General features: G+C 41.4%; 1 protein-coding gene and 1 pseudogene across 1 annotated transcript in view; both read left to right on the top strand.

Annotated features, from left to right (window-relative positions):
- Nucleotides 1-13,661, top strand: part of Tbc1d31 (TBC1 domain family member 31) — a 117,182-nt gene that overhangs the window by 42,709 nt on the left and 60,812 nt on the right. The window contains exons 7-10 of the mRNA XM_023718817.1: nucleotides 2,613-2,813; nucleotides 8,618-8,794; nucleotides 13,027-13,106; nucleotides 13,184-13,330. Of these exons, the coding sequence (XP_023574585.1) occupies nucleotides 2,613-2,813; nucleotides 8,618-8,794; nucleotides 13,027-13,106; nucleotides 13,184-13,330 (605 nt within the window). The remainder of the gene's footprint in view (nucleotides 1-2,612; nucleotides 2,814-8,617; nucleotides 8,795-13,026; nucleotides 13,107-13,183; nucleotides 13,331-13,661) is intronic.
- LOC101583132 lies at nucleotides 2,989-3,864 on the top strand (annotated as a pseudogene).

Below are 13,661 nucleotides of genomic sequence, written 5' to 3'. Positions count from 1 at the left end.
CACCCCTTTTTTTTCTCGGAACCGGGGGTTGAACTCAGGCCCTTGTGCTTGGCAGGCAAGCACTTATTCTACTGAGCCATCTCCCTGGAGCTGTCATGGCTCTTATACTTCAACAAGATACATGTTTTGTGAGATGTGATCAACAGCCACAATAAATTTTTAAAATTTATCACAATAAAAAACATTGTTGGGCTGGCCAGAAAGCTCAGCAGACTAAAGCACCTGCTTAGGCAGAGCACAATGGCCGGGGTTCAATCCCTGGCTTGTCATCTCCGCAACCCCCAGAAGGCGATTACTGGGTGTGGTGGCACACACCTGTAATCCCAGCGCTTGGTAGGCTGAAAACAGAATCACCACTCATCCGATCTATGTAGTGAAATCCTGTAGACTCTGTCCTAAATACATTACATTGAAAAACCAAAAACTAAAAAATGTTATTTATACCCCTTAAAATTTTTTTACTGTAATTATTAAAAATTTATACATTCACTATATTTTTCAGTCACTTGTTGTATGTATATGTACAGAATGTGCTTATATGTGTTGTATCTCATTTACTTAAGTTTCAAATTTTTGGGGTTGATTTTGTACTGAGAACTCAGGACCTGCCTTCAAGACAGGCACTGCGCCACTGAGCTGTGTTTCTGGTCCTTACTTAAGTTTTTGAGTATGCTATACGTTCTCATGGTTAAAAATCTAAAATTTACAAGAAGGGGTACAGTGGTAAATTTCCCGTACCTCTGTCTTTCTCATTGTCTAGTTATTCATAGCCCCTGCCTCAAATCTACTGGTTTTTATTTTGTTTTGTTTCGTCTTTTGGCGGAACCGGGGATTGAGCTTAGGCTCTTGCTCTTGCCAGCCAAGCGTTTATTCTACTGAGCCATTTCCCCGGCCATAACTACTAGTTTTATGTGTAGGATTTTGTTTTCCTTCATTGTTACACACCTTTGCACCTGTTTTACACTTAATTTGCAGATTATTCTGTATCAGTATAGAACTCCTGCTTACAGCTGAGTAAGGTTTCATAATGTTTTTTATTTTTAACCAGTTCTCTATTATTTGGCATTTAAGCCTATTTTTAGTCTCTTCCTATTAAAACTGGCTCAGCACTGAATAACATTTTGCAAATGCCATTTTACACATTTATAGAATAAAATCCCGAGTATAGATAGTAACCTAATGGTTCTGTGCATATGAATTTGGGTGATGCTTTCCCAAGGGGTCGTGTCCACTGCACAAGGGGTTTGTTCCTCCCAGGCAGCCAGCAGAAGAAAATGCACTCGGGATCGTCACCTCCAAACTGCCTTTTTGTGTAACAAGCAACGTTGTCATTTCAAGCAGTCAGATTATTTTGTTATTGCTGAGACAAAATACCGAACACCCGAGTTAAAGGAAGAGAGGTTTGTCTTGGCTCAGAGTTGGTAGAGACTTCAGGCCATAACTGGCTGACTCCAAGGCGGAAACAAGACAGAGCATCAAAGGGGAGAAACGGTTCATGGCAGGTAGAAGGCAGCAAGTGACAAGGGACCCAAGGCCCTCTTTTTGTTCCTTGTATCTTACCCAGTTTACCCAGGTTATGAGTGCAACTAGCACTCATATCCAGGGTCAGGTAGCCTTCATCCTGCCCAGAACTATACCACACCAATCAGTGGACTGAGTTAGTAATTAGACAACCTCGGATCCCAGCATCACACGCTCCCGATCCAACCACCTCCAAAAGGCCCACCTGTCACTGCATGAGGCTTTTGGGGGGACACAGATACAAGCTGTAACAATGGTGTTGTATGTAGCCACTGTCACTGGGAAAGGGTTTATTTTCTTCACCTTTTTTTTTTAACATGCTTGGTTTTTCAAATAATATGAGTTAAAATTTAATTTTTTTTCCCTTAAAAGATTAACTTCCACCTGTCCCTCTTTGGCAACCCAGAATCTTTCTCTACTCTGAAAATGTTAGTTACAATAGCTGAAGATAGGCAGGCTTCACCAGAGCCACACAAGTTGCATGGGGGTATGTTAGGGGGAGAAAAGCAAACCAAGGGGGAGCCAGGGAGATGGCTCAGTAGAATAAGTGCTTGCCTGGCAAGCACAAGGGTGTGAGTTCAATCCCTAGTTCCGCAAAAAGAAAAGCAAACCTTACACCCTCCTTGCTTTTGACAGTCACTGTTGAGGTAAATTTTTTTTTTTTTTTTTTGGCGGAACCAGGGATTGAACTCAGGCCCTTGCACTTGCCAGGGAAGTGCTTATTCCACTGAGCCATCTCCCCGGCCCCTGTGGAGGTAAATTTAAGAAACTGTCCAATTACCTATTTGCCCTGCCTAAAGGAGGGGAATGTTCTTAGGTCACTTTTCTGCATCTCCTAGGACATGTTCCTTACTGGTTCTGGTTAGAGCCAGCCTTGTCTGGGTCTGAACAGAGCAAATCAACCTGAGTCATACTTACTTTAAATTTGTAATGGCTTGTAGAGAACAGAATCTCCTCTAGCTGCCTCCCCTAAATTTATACGTGTCACATACACTCTGTGTGTGTGTGTGTGTGTGTGTGTGTGTGTGTGTGTGTGTTTTCACCATTCAACTTTCAGGTGTTTTTAAGAGTTCATGTCTCTCTACTCTTAGGTTCTTGGCGTGCTAAGTCAAGATGGAATTATGAGATTTGTCAATATACAGACTTGTAAACTTCTCTTTGAAATCGGAAGCCTTGATGAAGGAATTAGCTCATCAGTAATTAGCCCACATGGTCGGTACATTGCATCTATTATGGAAAATGGGAGTCTGAACATATATTCAGTTCAAGCTTTGACACATGAAATAAATAAGGTATGTTATTAAGGAGCAGCATCAAGTTTATTTCAATATTGTATCATCAAGAATAAAATATTGGGGCCAGGGAGATAGCTCAGTAGAGTAAGCACTTGCCTGGCAAACGCAAGGTCCTGAGTTCAGTCCCTGGTACTGCAAAAAAAAAAAAAGAATAAAATGTTTATGGGCAGGAGGCTCTTAGTTTGGTCCGTGTCCCAGCTATGTTCCGCAACCAGTATGACAACGATGTCACTGTCTGGAGCCCTCAGGGCAGGATTCATCAAATTGAGTATGCAATGGAAGCTGTTAAACAAGGTTCTGCCACAGTTGGGCTGAAATCCAAAACCCATGCAGTGTTGGTTGCATTGAAGAGGGCACAGTCAGAGCTTGCAGCTCACCAAAAAAAATTCTCCATGTTGACAACCATATTGGTATCTCTATTGCGGGTCTTACTGCTGATGCCAGACTCTTATGTAATTTTATGCGACAGGAGTGTTTGGATTCCAGATTCATATTTGACAGACCACTTCCTGTGTCTCGTCTTGTATCTCTAATTGGAAGCAAGACCCAGATACCAACACAGCGGTATGGCCGGAGACCTTATGGTGTTGGGCTGCTTATTGCTGGTTATGATGATATGGGCCTCACATTTTCCAGACCTGTCCATCTGCCAACTATTTTGACTGCAGAGCTATGTCTATTGGAGCCCGTTCTCAGTCAGCTCGTACTTACTTGGAGAGACATATGTCTGAATTTATGGAGTGCAATTTAAATGAACTGGTTAAGCATGGTCTGCGTGCCTTAAGAGAGACACTTCCTGCAGAACAGGACCTGACAACTAAGAATGTTTCCATTGGAATTGTTGGTAAAGACTTGGAGTTCACAATCTATGATGATGATGAAGTGTCTCCATTCCTGGAAGGTCTTGAAGAAAGGCCCCAGAGAGAGGCACAGCCGGCACAGCCTGCACAACCTGCGGATGAACCTGCAGAAAAAGCTGATGAACCAGTGGAACATTAATAAACCAGCCTCTGTGTGTATTATCAAATACGTAAGAATGCAGGAACACACTGATGATAGTAATCTATACTTTGAACCCAAAGATGCAGAGTGTGGAGTGGTATGTTTTAGGAATCAGTCCAGATATGTTTTTTCCAACCAACCTCCCTGAAACCATATAATGAGGTGCAGTTTTCTTTAAGGGGATCTGTATAATCATTTTCTAAAAAGTACAGATATACCAATGTTTTTATATGAAGAAAATAGTGTCTTTGCAGTTTTAAACACATCTGTGAAATAAAACTGTTTCACTTCAAAAAAAAAAAAAAAAAATGTTTATGTTCTTAGTATGTGCTGACTTCCTTTGCACTTCTTGTTTTTCTTGTTCCTGAAGCCATATCTGCTGCTGCGTTGTGCTTCTTACATTGCTACCTTCCGAAGGACGTCTGTCTGGTATCCCAGTCTTATTCAAGATGTCACTCCTGATCTCTTTCTCCAGAGAGCTTTTCAAACCCGTTTCATTTCTGACTCATTCTTTCTTCCCATCCTAGAGACTGTAAAGCTCCATAACCATTTTTATTGCTTTATTTCCTAAATCTAGTTAATTCTAAGGTGTGATTTCTTAAATTGGCAGTACCTATATATGTGCTGCCTCTTCTCTGTCTCCTTAGTACCCTCCCTGTTGGTCGTCATGAACTAACTACTCCTGAACCACAGTAGTGTATTCACTCCACCTTCTACAGTACATTTTCCTAGAATAATGCTTCCAGCCAGGTGTGATTGCACATTTGTGTAGTCACAGCGACTTGAGAGGCAGAGGTGGGAGGATCACTTAATTCGCAATTGGAGCCCTGTCCAGCAGTCTAGGTAGACTCTGTCTCATAAAAACACAACAAAAACCAAATACTGTACTGCAGTGCCTGAGTTCATGAACACCTGTTTGTGCATAACTCGGTTCACAAACTGAAGCTTTTGGCAAATTTTGCTTCTGTCTTAAATCCACATGAGGTGAAGAACATGACCATAGCAGTCTTCCCTAGAATCATGCAGTGAATTAAGTTCATGAGAACTGAGGTGCCGCTGTAAAAGTAAAAGAATGTTTTCATCATGTCTTAAGTAGTCCTACTTCAGTGGCTTCCTTCCTTTTGCCTGTTGCATTCAGTCTAGACTCTTCTCCTTGGTTCTCATATCTTCTCTTCACCTGTCTAGTGATCTAACTTACTTCCCCATACATATCTCTCATCATCCCCATAGATACCATTCTCCTTCATTTCTTTTCTACATTATTTATTCCATCTAAAATACAGCTTGCATCCGTCTTCTGTGGTTGCCTGAAGTTCCCCTGGCTAACAAGTTAGATTGTGCGCAGCCTTGCTTGGCTGGGAGTGTGCCGTGGGGTGCCGACAAGGACTGACGAGAACCTGGTCTAGGCCTTTCAGTTTTGCAGAGGAGCAAGTGCCGTGCACCCGCCCGTGCACCCAGCTAGGCCAGCAGTCGTGGCAGTGCGTGTTCTAAGGCTTCATACAGTGCTTGTTGTTTTTTTTTTTTTTTTTTACAGTGCTTGTTTTTATTGTATTTTTTTCCTTACCGCCTCTTTTTATACACATATGTATTGCTTCATTTCAGGAAGAAAAAAAAAAAAGACACAGGTAAATAGGTAACTTGCTTAATGTCCACATTTTCAGATGATTCTGATGCATATATCCCTGATCTTTTATGTGTGTGTAAATGTATGCATCCACTCATTTGTAGTTTTTGTATTTGAGAATTTGCCTACTCACTAAAATTCATGACCTTAAAATGTATATTGTATTCTGCTAACCTGTATGAATATAAATAAATACTTGGAGTGCTTTCACTGTTATTCATAGACAGTGTATTAAAAATTGAGTCACTCTGCCCTTATTTCCAGATTAAGTGGAACAAAGAAACACTTAGCTTTTTTGTTTTAGCTCTCATACTATAATTTAGAATCCTTTGTCTTATTTTTAATGAGGAGGGATTGTTTTGTTTTGGGGGAATTTTTTTTTTTTTTTTTTCATCTTTAGTCTTTCTGTGATTTTACTGTTTAAAATGACCCTGAGCCTGGTGCTGAAGTCTTATGTTCCTAAGCACAGGAAGGCTGGGTTGTACCTTACATGAAAAGGCACTGCAAAAAAACTCATTTAGGCATGAGTTGCAGTTCAGTGATAACAGACCTGTGATTTAGGGCCAGCCAAATAGCTCAGCAGATTAAAGCACCTGCAAGGAGGCACAGGGACCAGGGGCTCGATCTGGGCCTGCTGTGCCAGCGCTGCCTCCGGGGCGCACTGAGACGGAGATTGAGCCTGGGCGTGGTGGCGCAGCCTATAATCCCAGCTTTTAGGAGGCTATAAACAGGCGGATCACTGTGAATCCTATCTAGTAGTAAGACCCTGAATACCCTGTAGACCCTTCCCTAAAATAAAAAGCAAAACAATGATTTATATTAAGAATATCTTCAAGCAGAAACACCTAAAGCTAGATTATATATTAACCAATTGACAAAAATGTTGTATACATTGACTCATTAAAGTGATTCTGTCTCCTCTTGAATCAATGATTCAGCATTTACTCAGTGTTTGAGTTAATTCTGTAGAACTAGTGTGAATAACAAAAACCAACTAAGTATATATGTTTGTGTATAAATTTTATGTATTTGGTACAGGGTCTCACCACACAGGCTGAACTTGTAGTGATCTTCCAGTCTGAGCCTCCCCAGCGCTGGGATTATGGGCTGGGATTACGGGCTTGCGCCACCACACCTGGTTTTGGTGGCCAGCTTGGCATGCCCAGGGCAGGGCTAGCACGGTATGCAGTGTCGGGGACTGAACCAGAAATATGTGGCTCTTTATATGTATACAGTTTCCCAAATGGGATTGTACCCTGTTTTTATTTACATTGTTGTATATTTATACGTAATTGTATATAGCTTTATGAAATATTTGTTATATTTTTTAAAAAATCATTAATATATTATCTGCTGCTCTTAAGAAAGGCTCAGCTTCTCCAGTTGATTTTATTAGCTAAGCCTTCTTAAAAGAGATGGGGAGAATGGCCGGCAAGCTAGCTCAGCACACTAAGTGCCTACTTTGGCAAGCACAGAGACCAGAGTTCAATCCCTGGTCTCACATGCCAGGCTAGCCCCGCCCTGGGGCGCACACCTGTAAATCCAGCGCTGGGGAGGCCGAAAACGGGAGGATCACTGTGAGTCCGAGCTAATTAGTGAGACCCTGTACCAAGTACATAAAAATGAAAGAAAAAGAATAGAGGCTGGAAGAGAAATGAGGAAAACCATGGAAACAATGAGTCAGACAGTCCCTCTATGTTATTGTTAAGTAAACTGGGAGATCATATTGAAAGGAACAGCTAGCTTACAAGTTGAGTAATCTTGGCTGGGAATGTAACTCTGTGGCAGAGTGCTTGCCTAGCAAGCCTGAGGCCCTGGGTTCAACCCCCAATGCCACAATTTTAAAAGTAAATTAAAAAAAAAAAAAAAGACTTCATAGATTCTGGACGCATCACCTGCACTATCATTGTCATTATAGTTATTTCAGGCTACACAGTGTCCAGCTGTGTATTAAGATTTGGTCTCACTCCAAATCTTAATTCTCCTGTGTTGCTTTTATTCTGAATTTTGTTTTCTTGTTGTTAGAGAATTTCTGATAGGGTGATAATAAACTGAATGAATCCGTATGCTTTGAAAGTTTGATGTAACTTTCAGATCGATCAGATCAGATTCCATCTCAGGTGCTAACTTTCAGGAGATTATACTGAAGGTCCAGGATAAGGTTCAAACAGGCAGGAAAGGCATTAGAGTAGAATTTTTTAAACAAAAATCTAGAATGAAGAGAGCAAATATTCCCAGGCCATTAACAGTGAACAGTGTTTAAGTGAATCCACTTCAATTCCATCATGCATGAGGAATCGGAACTTAAGTGGACATTGCGCCTTAATTATATCTACAGTTCAGAAAGCCCAAGTAATACTATTTACTCATTTACTTTGAAGGAGAGAACTCTTTTTATTTTAAAGTGAAAACTAGGGCCAAGGAGATAGCGCAGCGGCATAAGCATCTGCCTGGCAAACAAAAGGTCCTAAATTGGATTCCTGGTACACAAAAAAAAAAAAAAAAAAGCGAAGTCCAAATATTTTAGGGCCAGCCAAATAGCTCAGCAGATTAAAGTGCCTGCTTAGGCAGATCCAACGGCCGGGACCCTTGGCGTGATGTGCCAGCCCCTCACTGAGTCAGCGATTGAGATTGGGCATGGTGGCTCGCTCCTGTAATCCCAGCACTTGGGAGACTGACCGCATATGGATCAGTGCAAGTCCAATCTAGGTAGATTCCTGTGTAAACACTGTAGACACTTACTAAAAATAAAAATTAAAAAAAGTGAAAAATATTCTAGTGAGTCATTTTACACGGAGTAATTTGAAGGTTTTCTTTCCTTTCAGTGGACCCATACTGACGAGAGTTTGGGTTCTGAGTTGTGCTGTCTCAGCTGCTACACAAGCAGCCATTGCCGTGCAGGTGACAGCTCTCAGCACGGGCAGGAGGAGAGGGTCTGTGCTTCTGGAGGACCCTGATGGGCCGCCGAGGATCTTCTCTGAGCCCAGAGAGCGTTCGGGCGCTTCCTTTGTCCCCCATCACCTCCATGACGCTATTTGTCGGCAGGCATAAAGCTGGTCTGGTATTACGTGACTTAAGGCCAGCTTTCAAGGAGGAACTGAATTCTACTTGTTGCTGTTGTTCAGTCGGATGTTTTTGCTTTTCAGTGCAATTCATGTCTGTATTTTCCTTTTAGCCGCCGCCTCCTCTAGTGAAAGTGATTGAAGATTTGCCTAAGAATAGACTGAGTGCCAGTGATCTTAAGATGAAAGTAACATCGGGCAGAGTGCAGCAGCCAGCGAGGTCTAGCGCAGGCAAAATGCAGACTAGAGTACTGAAACAGGACCTGATGGGCAAGTTTGAAAATAAGGAGGTAAGAAAATATTAGTTATATTATGTGTCACATGTTCTGCCACATGTTGGTGTGATTTCTAGGCTATCATCACTCTTTCTTTTTTTGGCAGAACCGGGGATTGAACTCAGGCCCTTGTGCTTGCCGGGGAAGTGCTTATTCCACTGAGCCATCTCCCTGGCCCCTTCATTCTTTCTTTTGAGATCTAAAGGAATAGTGTATAAAGAGAAGAAAAAAATTATGCCTGGTTACAATGTGCTTTTGAGCTTTTAACATACATGGAATGATGTTGGTGGTTTTTAAAAGTCAGAAAGTACACAGTTGCGCTCTCCAGTGTACCGCCTCTGGTACTGGCGGAGTGGCTCATCTGGATTGCGCTGTATTGTAAGTGTACTTCACACGGTACAGAAAGGGCTGGAAACTCAGGATGAGCAAAAGAAAAAGTCTACTGATGATTTTTTGTGTGTATGTGTGGAACTGGGGATTGAACTCAGGCCCTTGCGCTTGCTGGGGAAGTGCCTGTGCCACTGAGCCGTGTCCCCAGCCATGATTTTTATATTGATTGTATATTGAACTGATACTCTTACATTGGATTCAGTTGTGTTAAGCTGAATTCTTCCTTTTCTCTTTTTTAACATGGATTCTAGAAATTTTGAAGTTATGTTTCTGGCTTATGTTGTATTTCTGTTTTACAGTGCTAGTATAGAGTGCTATAAAGAGAGGAAAACAGAGGGATGTCTTTCTCCTGTTTTCTATTCCATTCATTATTGTGTTCCCTAGAGGTAACCAAGATAGTAGTTGTAGAATTACCTTTGAGGGAAGGGAGTTAATTGAGTTTTATTTTCTTCTTAAATTTTTTTATGTTTTCCTAGTGTTCTGAAAAGCACATATATTACTTTTGAATATGACAGAAATACTAATAGAAAAGTTACTAATGTGTCAAGGAACTTTGAGCTTTTTATTGACAGTAAATGCTGAGTGCAAAGTACACCTGAGTCTACGGTGGATTTTCACCAACTGAACGTCCCCATCTTACCAGGACCTTCCTACTACCTTCAAACAGCCCTCCACCTTACGTCACTGACGAGGGCTTCTGGGGAGGAATGGAGACGCTCAGGGTTAAACGCAGAGCCTGGCTCCTGCAAGCTGGCACTCTGCCACTCAGCTACACCCTCAGCCCTGGATAGCTGCTCTTGATAAGCGTGCAGATTAGTGAAGTGAATAGTCAGTTTTCCTAAGTGGTTGGTTAAAGCAATTCACATTCCCACCAGCAGTATTCAAGAGTTCTAGTTGCTCCATATTCTCAGGAACCTTTGGCATGTATGCTTCACCTAATTTTAATAACTTTTTCATTGAGCATTTCAAATTGTGAACTTGTTTGTACAGAAGAGTATATAAGGCAGATCAGAACTTAATGAAAAAGTAGAAGCTCACACATAATATACAGCATTCAGGCCTCATGGAGTGGCCCAAAGTCCCTCTTCATATTTGGCATGTTGTTAGGGCTCATCACACAGTCATCTTCATAGTTATGACATGGGAAAGAACAGCAGAAACTCAGCAAGGGGAGAAGGCACAGCCTTCCGAGAGTCCACTCCCACTGGGGTCACGTGAATACTTGAGCCTTCCCTCAGTCAGTTGTGACAGCATGCACGAGAAGAAGCGTTGTCTACAAAAGGAAATTACTAGTGATTCTGGACTCGGTGCCCGAGGCTTTGCTGAAGGCTGGTTATGTAAGCAGTCTTTTTAACATGTTTAAAATTTAGTCTCCCAAAGGATACGCAAGCGCTTAACACACATTGTACTGTCTAATTTAGACATGTTCAGCCGTCCTTACTGTTTCTAGAGATGATGGGAACCCTCCAAAAATCTAGCTCCTAGACACCAGCCACAGGTCAGCTTGCAAGCAGGCTTTCTAAGGGTCCCAGACTGAGACCTGCAGTGGTAACTTCTTCCACTGTGTACTCATTTCTGCAGTAAGAGACAAAGCGTTACCGGGAGGTTTGGGGCACCCTCTTTGCTTATTCCCACCATATTTTTCTCTCTACCCTATACATGGGTTTGTTGTCCTCCCTTGTATGTTAATTATGTCCCTAACTTTCTTTTTTATAGCATCTTCATATAAACAAAATATATATATTTTTTTTTCTTCTTTGTTTTTTGATTCAAGTTCTCGCTATGCAGTCCAGGCTGACTTTAACTCACTGTGTAGTCCAGACTGGCCTCGAACTCACAGCAGTCCTCCTTCCTTCACCTCCCATGTGTTGGAATTACAAGCATGCACCACCACTCCCAGCTTAGAAAACAATATGTTTGAAAAACTGAATAGTAAAGAAAATCTAAAATGAAAAAGATTAGGGGCCGGGTAATGGCTCAGTGGAATAAACGCTTCCCTAGCAAGTGCAAGGGTCTGAGTTCAATCCCCGGTTCTGCCAAAAAGGAAAAGAAAAAGATTAGGCAGTGCTGCTGCTGTTTTAATGAGAAGATAAACTGAGTACTGAGTCTTGACCTGGAATTAGCTTTCCCAGGAGTTTATAGGAACCTCTTAGGAAAAAACTAAGGGCGGGGCTGGTGAGATGGCTCAGTGGTCTAAAGCACCTACTTGGAACAAGCTTAGCAAAGCACAGGGACCGCGGTTCAATCCCCCAGCACCACATGCCAGCCAGCCCCGCCCCCTGGTGGGCTGAGCCGGCCACACACACATAAATAAATAAATAAATAAATAAATAAATAAATAAAACTAAGGGCATGATCCTAAGTCACTTATCAGTAGCCAGGATTTCTGGTAGCACTGTAGTATGGATGAAATCTAGATACCCTACAGAAAAATACCAGGGACGGAGGGAGCTTCTGAGGAACCCATGGCCAACCCGGAGGGATCTGTCACTAGTGGAGCGTTTCTGTGGCATGAAATGCATGCCCTCAGTTCTCAGCATCAGTGTGCAGAAGAAAAGAGGAACTTCCTCATCAGCTCATGATAGGACAAAAATAGATAAAATTCAGGCCAGCCTCTCTAGAGCATCCTGTCCTTTATTTAAAAAAGGTTTCAGTGACAATAGCTGTCCCGGTGGTGACAACAGTCCACATGTCTCTCATGAATCACGTCTATGCAAGCTGCGCTAGTTGCCCTCTGTACTGGTGCATGGCACTAAATAGTAATTTTTATTCACCATCATCCTGTGCTTTCCCTTCACACCATTTTGTTTCAGATTTCCCATGTCATGGGGCAAAAGGAGCACAGAAGGATACACAAAATTTGGCCGTTTCAAGTCAAGATTTAGCAAATTTGTGACTGAGCAAATCAGAGAACTCAGTCTCTATCTTTTCTTAAAAGAAAAGGAAGGGGCTGGAGAGATGGCTCAGTGGTCTAAAGCACCTACTTGAAACAAGCTTGGCAAAGCACAGGGACCGCGGTTCGATCCCCAACACCCCATGCCAGCCAGACCCGCCCCCTGGTGGGCTGAGCTGGCCACATACACACACAATAAATAAATGTAACAAATAAAAATAAATAAATATTGAAAAAAAAAGAAAGAAAAAAGAAACGCTTAAAAAAATAAAAAATAAAAATAAAAGAAAAGGAAGATGCACTCCATCTGTTTCATGTAGTTGTTAGCACCCAAAGAGATAATATATGAAAACACCTTTGTGATTCTAAAATTTGTATTTTTCAATTAAGACAACAATTGACTTAAAAGATACAAGGGACTATCGTGAGAAGTTGATGTCTGCATCATCTGAGACACAGAGGCAAACTAGATCAGTTTCTCTGCCTGTCTTGGCTCTCGTGCTCTCATGCGATGGGCTTTTCCAAGAAAAAGGAAGACAGAAAGTATCAGAATGTGTTGCTGTTGGGTCAGAAGCAGGCAAATGACAGCTAGTGGCTTCAGTCAGGTTGTACAAGCCACAAATTGTTTCACATTTTAAAGTGGTTGCATTTGATAGGTATTTACATATCTATACAATATCTTTTTCTCCTTTGTGCGCAATACCTGAGATATTTTGTAATTAATTACTCATAAAAAAAGTTTGCCAAACTCTGGTCTAGGGAAGGTAATGCTGTAATGAACTTCATTTGCTTTCTGTATACTTCATGTTTAAGAGAAGAGAGAGAATGTGAAGTACAAAGTCCAGAGGAAGGAATAATGTTTCTTGCTGTGCGTTGTGTTCTGAGGTTGGAAATCCGCTTTGGACCACATGAACCGTGTTTTGAGTTGCATGATCTTGGACTTACTGATACTGTCCTTTTGCAGAACGAGTTGTCATACGGATTGAACACAAAGCGCTTGCACGTCTTATTAAAAGGCTATGGTGAATATCCAGCGAAGTACAGGTAACATTTGAATTCCGTTGTGTTAAATGTATTTTATTCAAAGAATTTTTTAATGCAAAATTATGCTTTAATTTCAGGATGTTCATTTGGCGCTCTTTGTTACAACTGCCTGAAAATCATACTGCGTTTAGTAGCCTAATAGATAAGGGTACTCATGCGGCATTTCTCAACCTTCAGAAAAAATATCCCATCAAAAGTAGGAAACTACTCAGAGTGCTGCAGAGGTATGTTCAGTGTATTGCAACAATGTGTGTGAAATCTGTAATGATTACAACCCTCTGTCTATAAAATACTGTTTGATCATCTTTGATTATCACTGTGTATTGGTTTGTTTTAAAAATAAGTTATATATGTATTGCATAGATACACTAGTTTGTGTTTTGTTCTAGAAAATATCATTCAGATAATCCAAAGGAACAAAGCAACAAAATAGAAAGAGCTTTGAATTTGAAGACATAAGACCCCACACTTTGCCCCACTGTGCTCCATCTCAACCTTCCCCTGTCAACAAATCACTGTTTTAGTTACTTTCTCGTTGTTGAGACAAAATATCTG

This window comes from Octodon degus, unplaced genomic scaffold (assembly GCF_000260255.1).
Source record: "Octodon degus isolate 3935 unplaced genomic scaffold, OctDeg1.0 scaffold00062, whole genome shotgun sequence".
NCBI classification, from domain to species: Eukaryota; Metazoa; Chordata; class Mammalia; order Rodentia; family Octodontidae; genus Octodon; species Octodon degus.
This window is presented reverse-complemented; position numbering and strand designations above follow the sequence as displayed.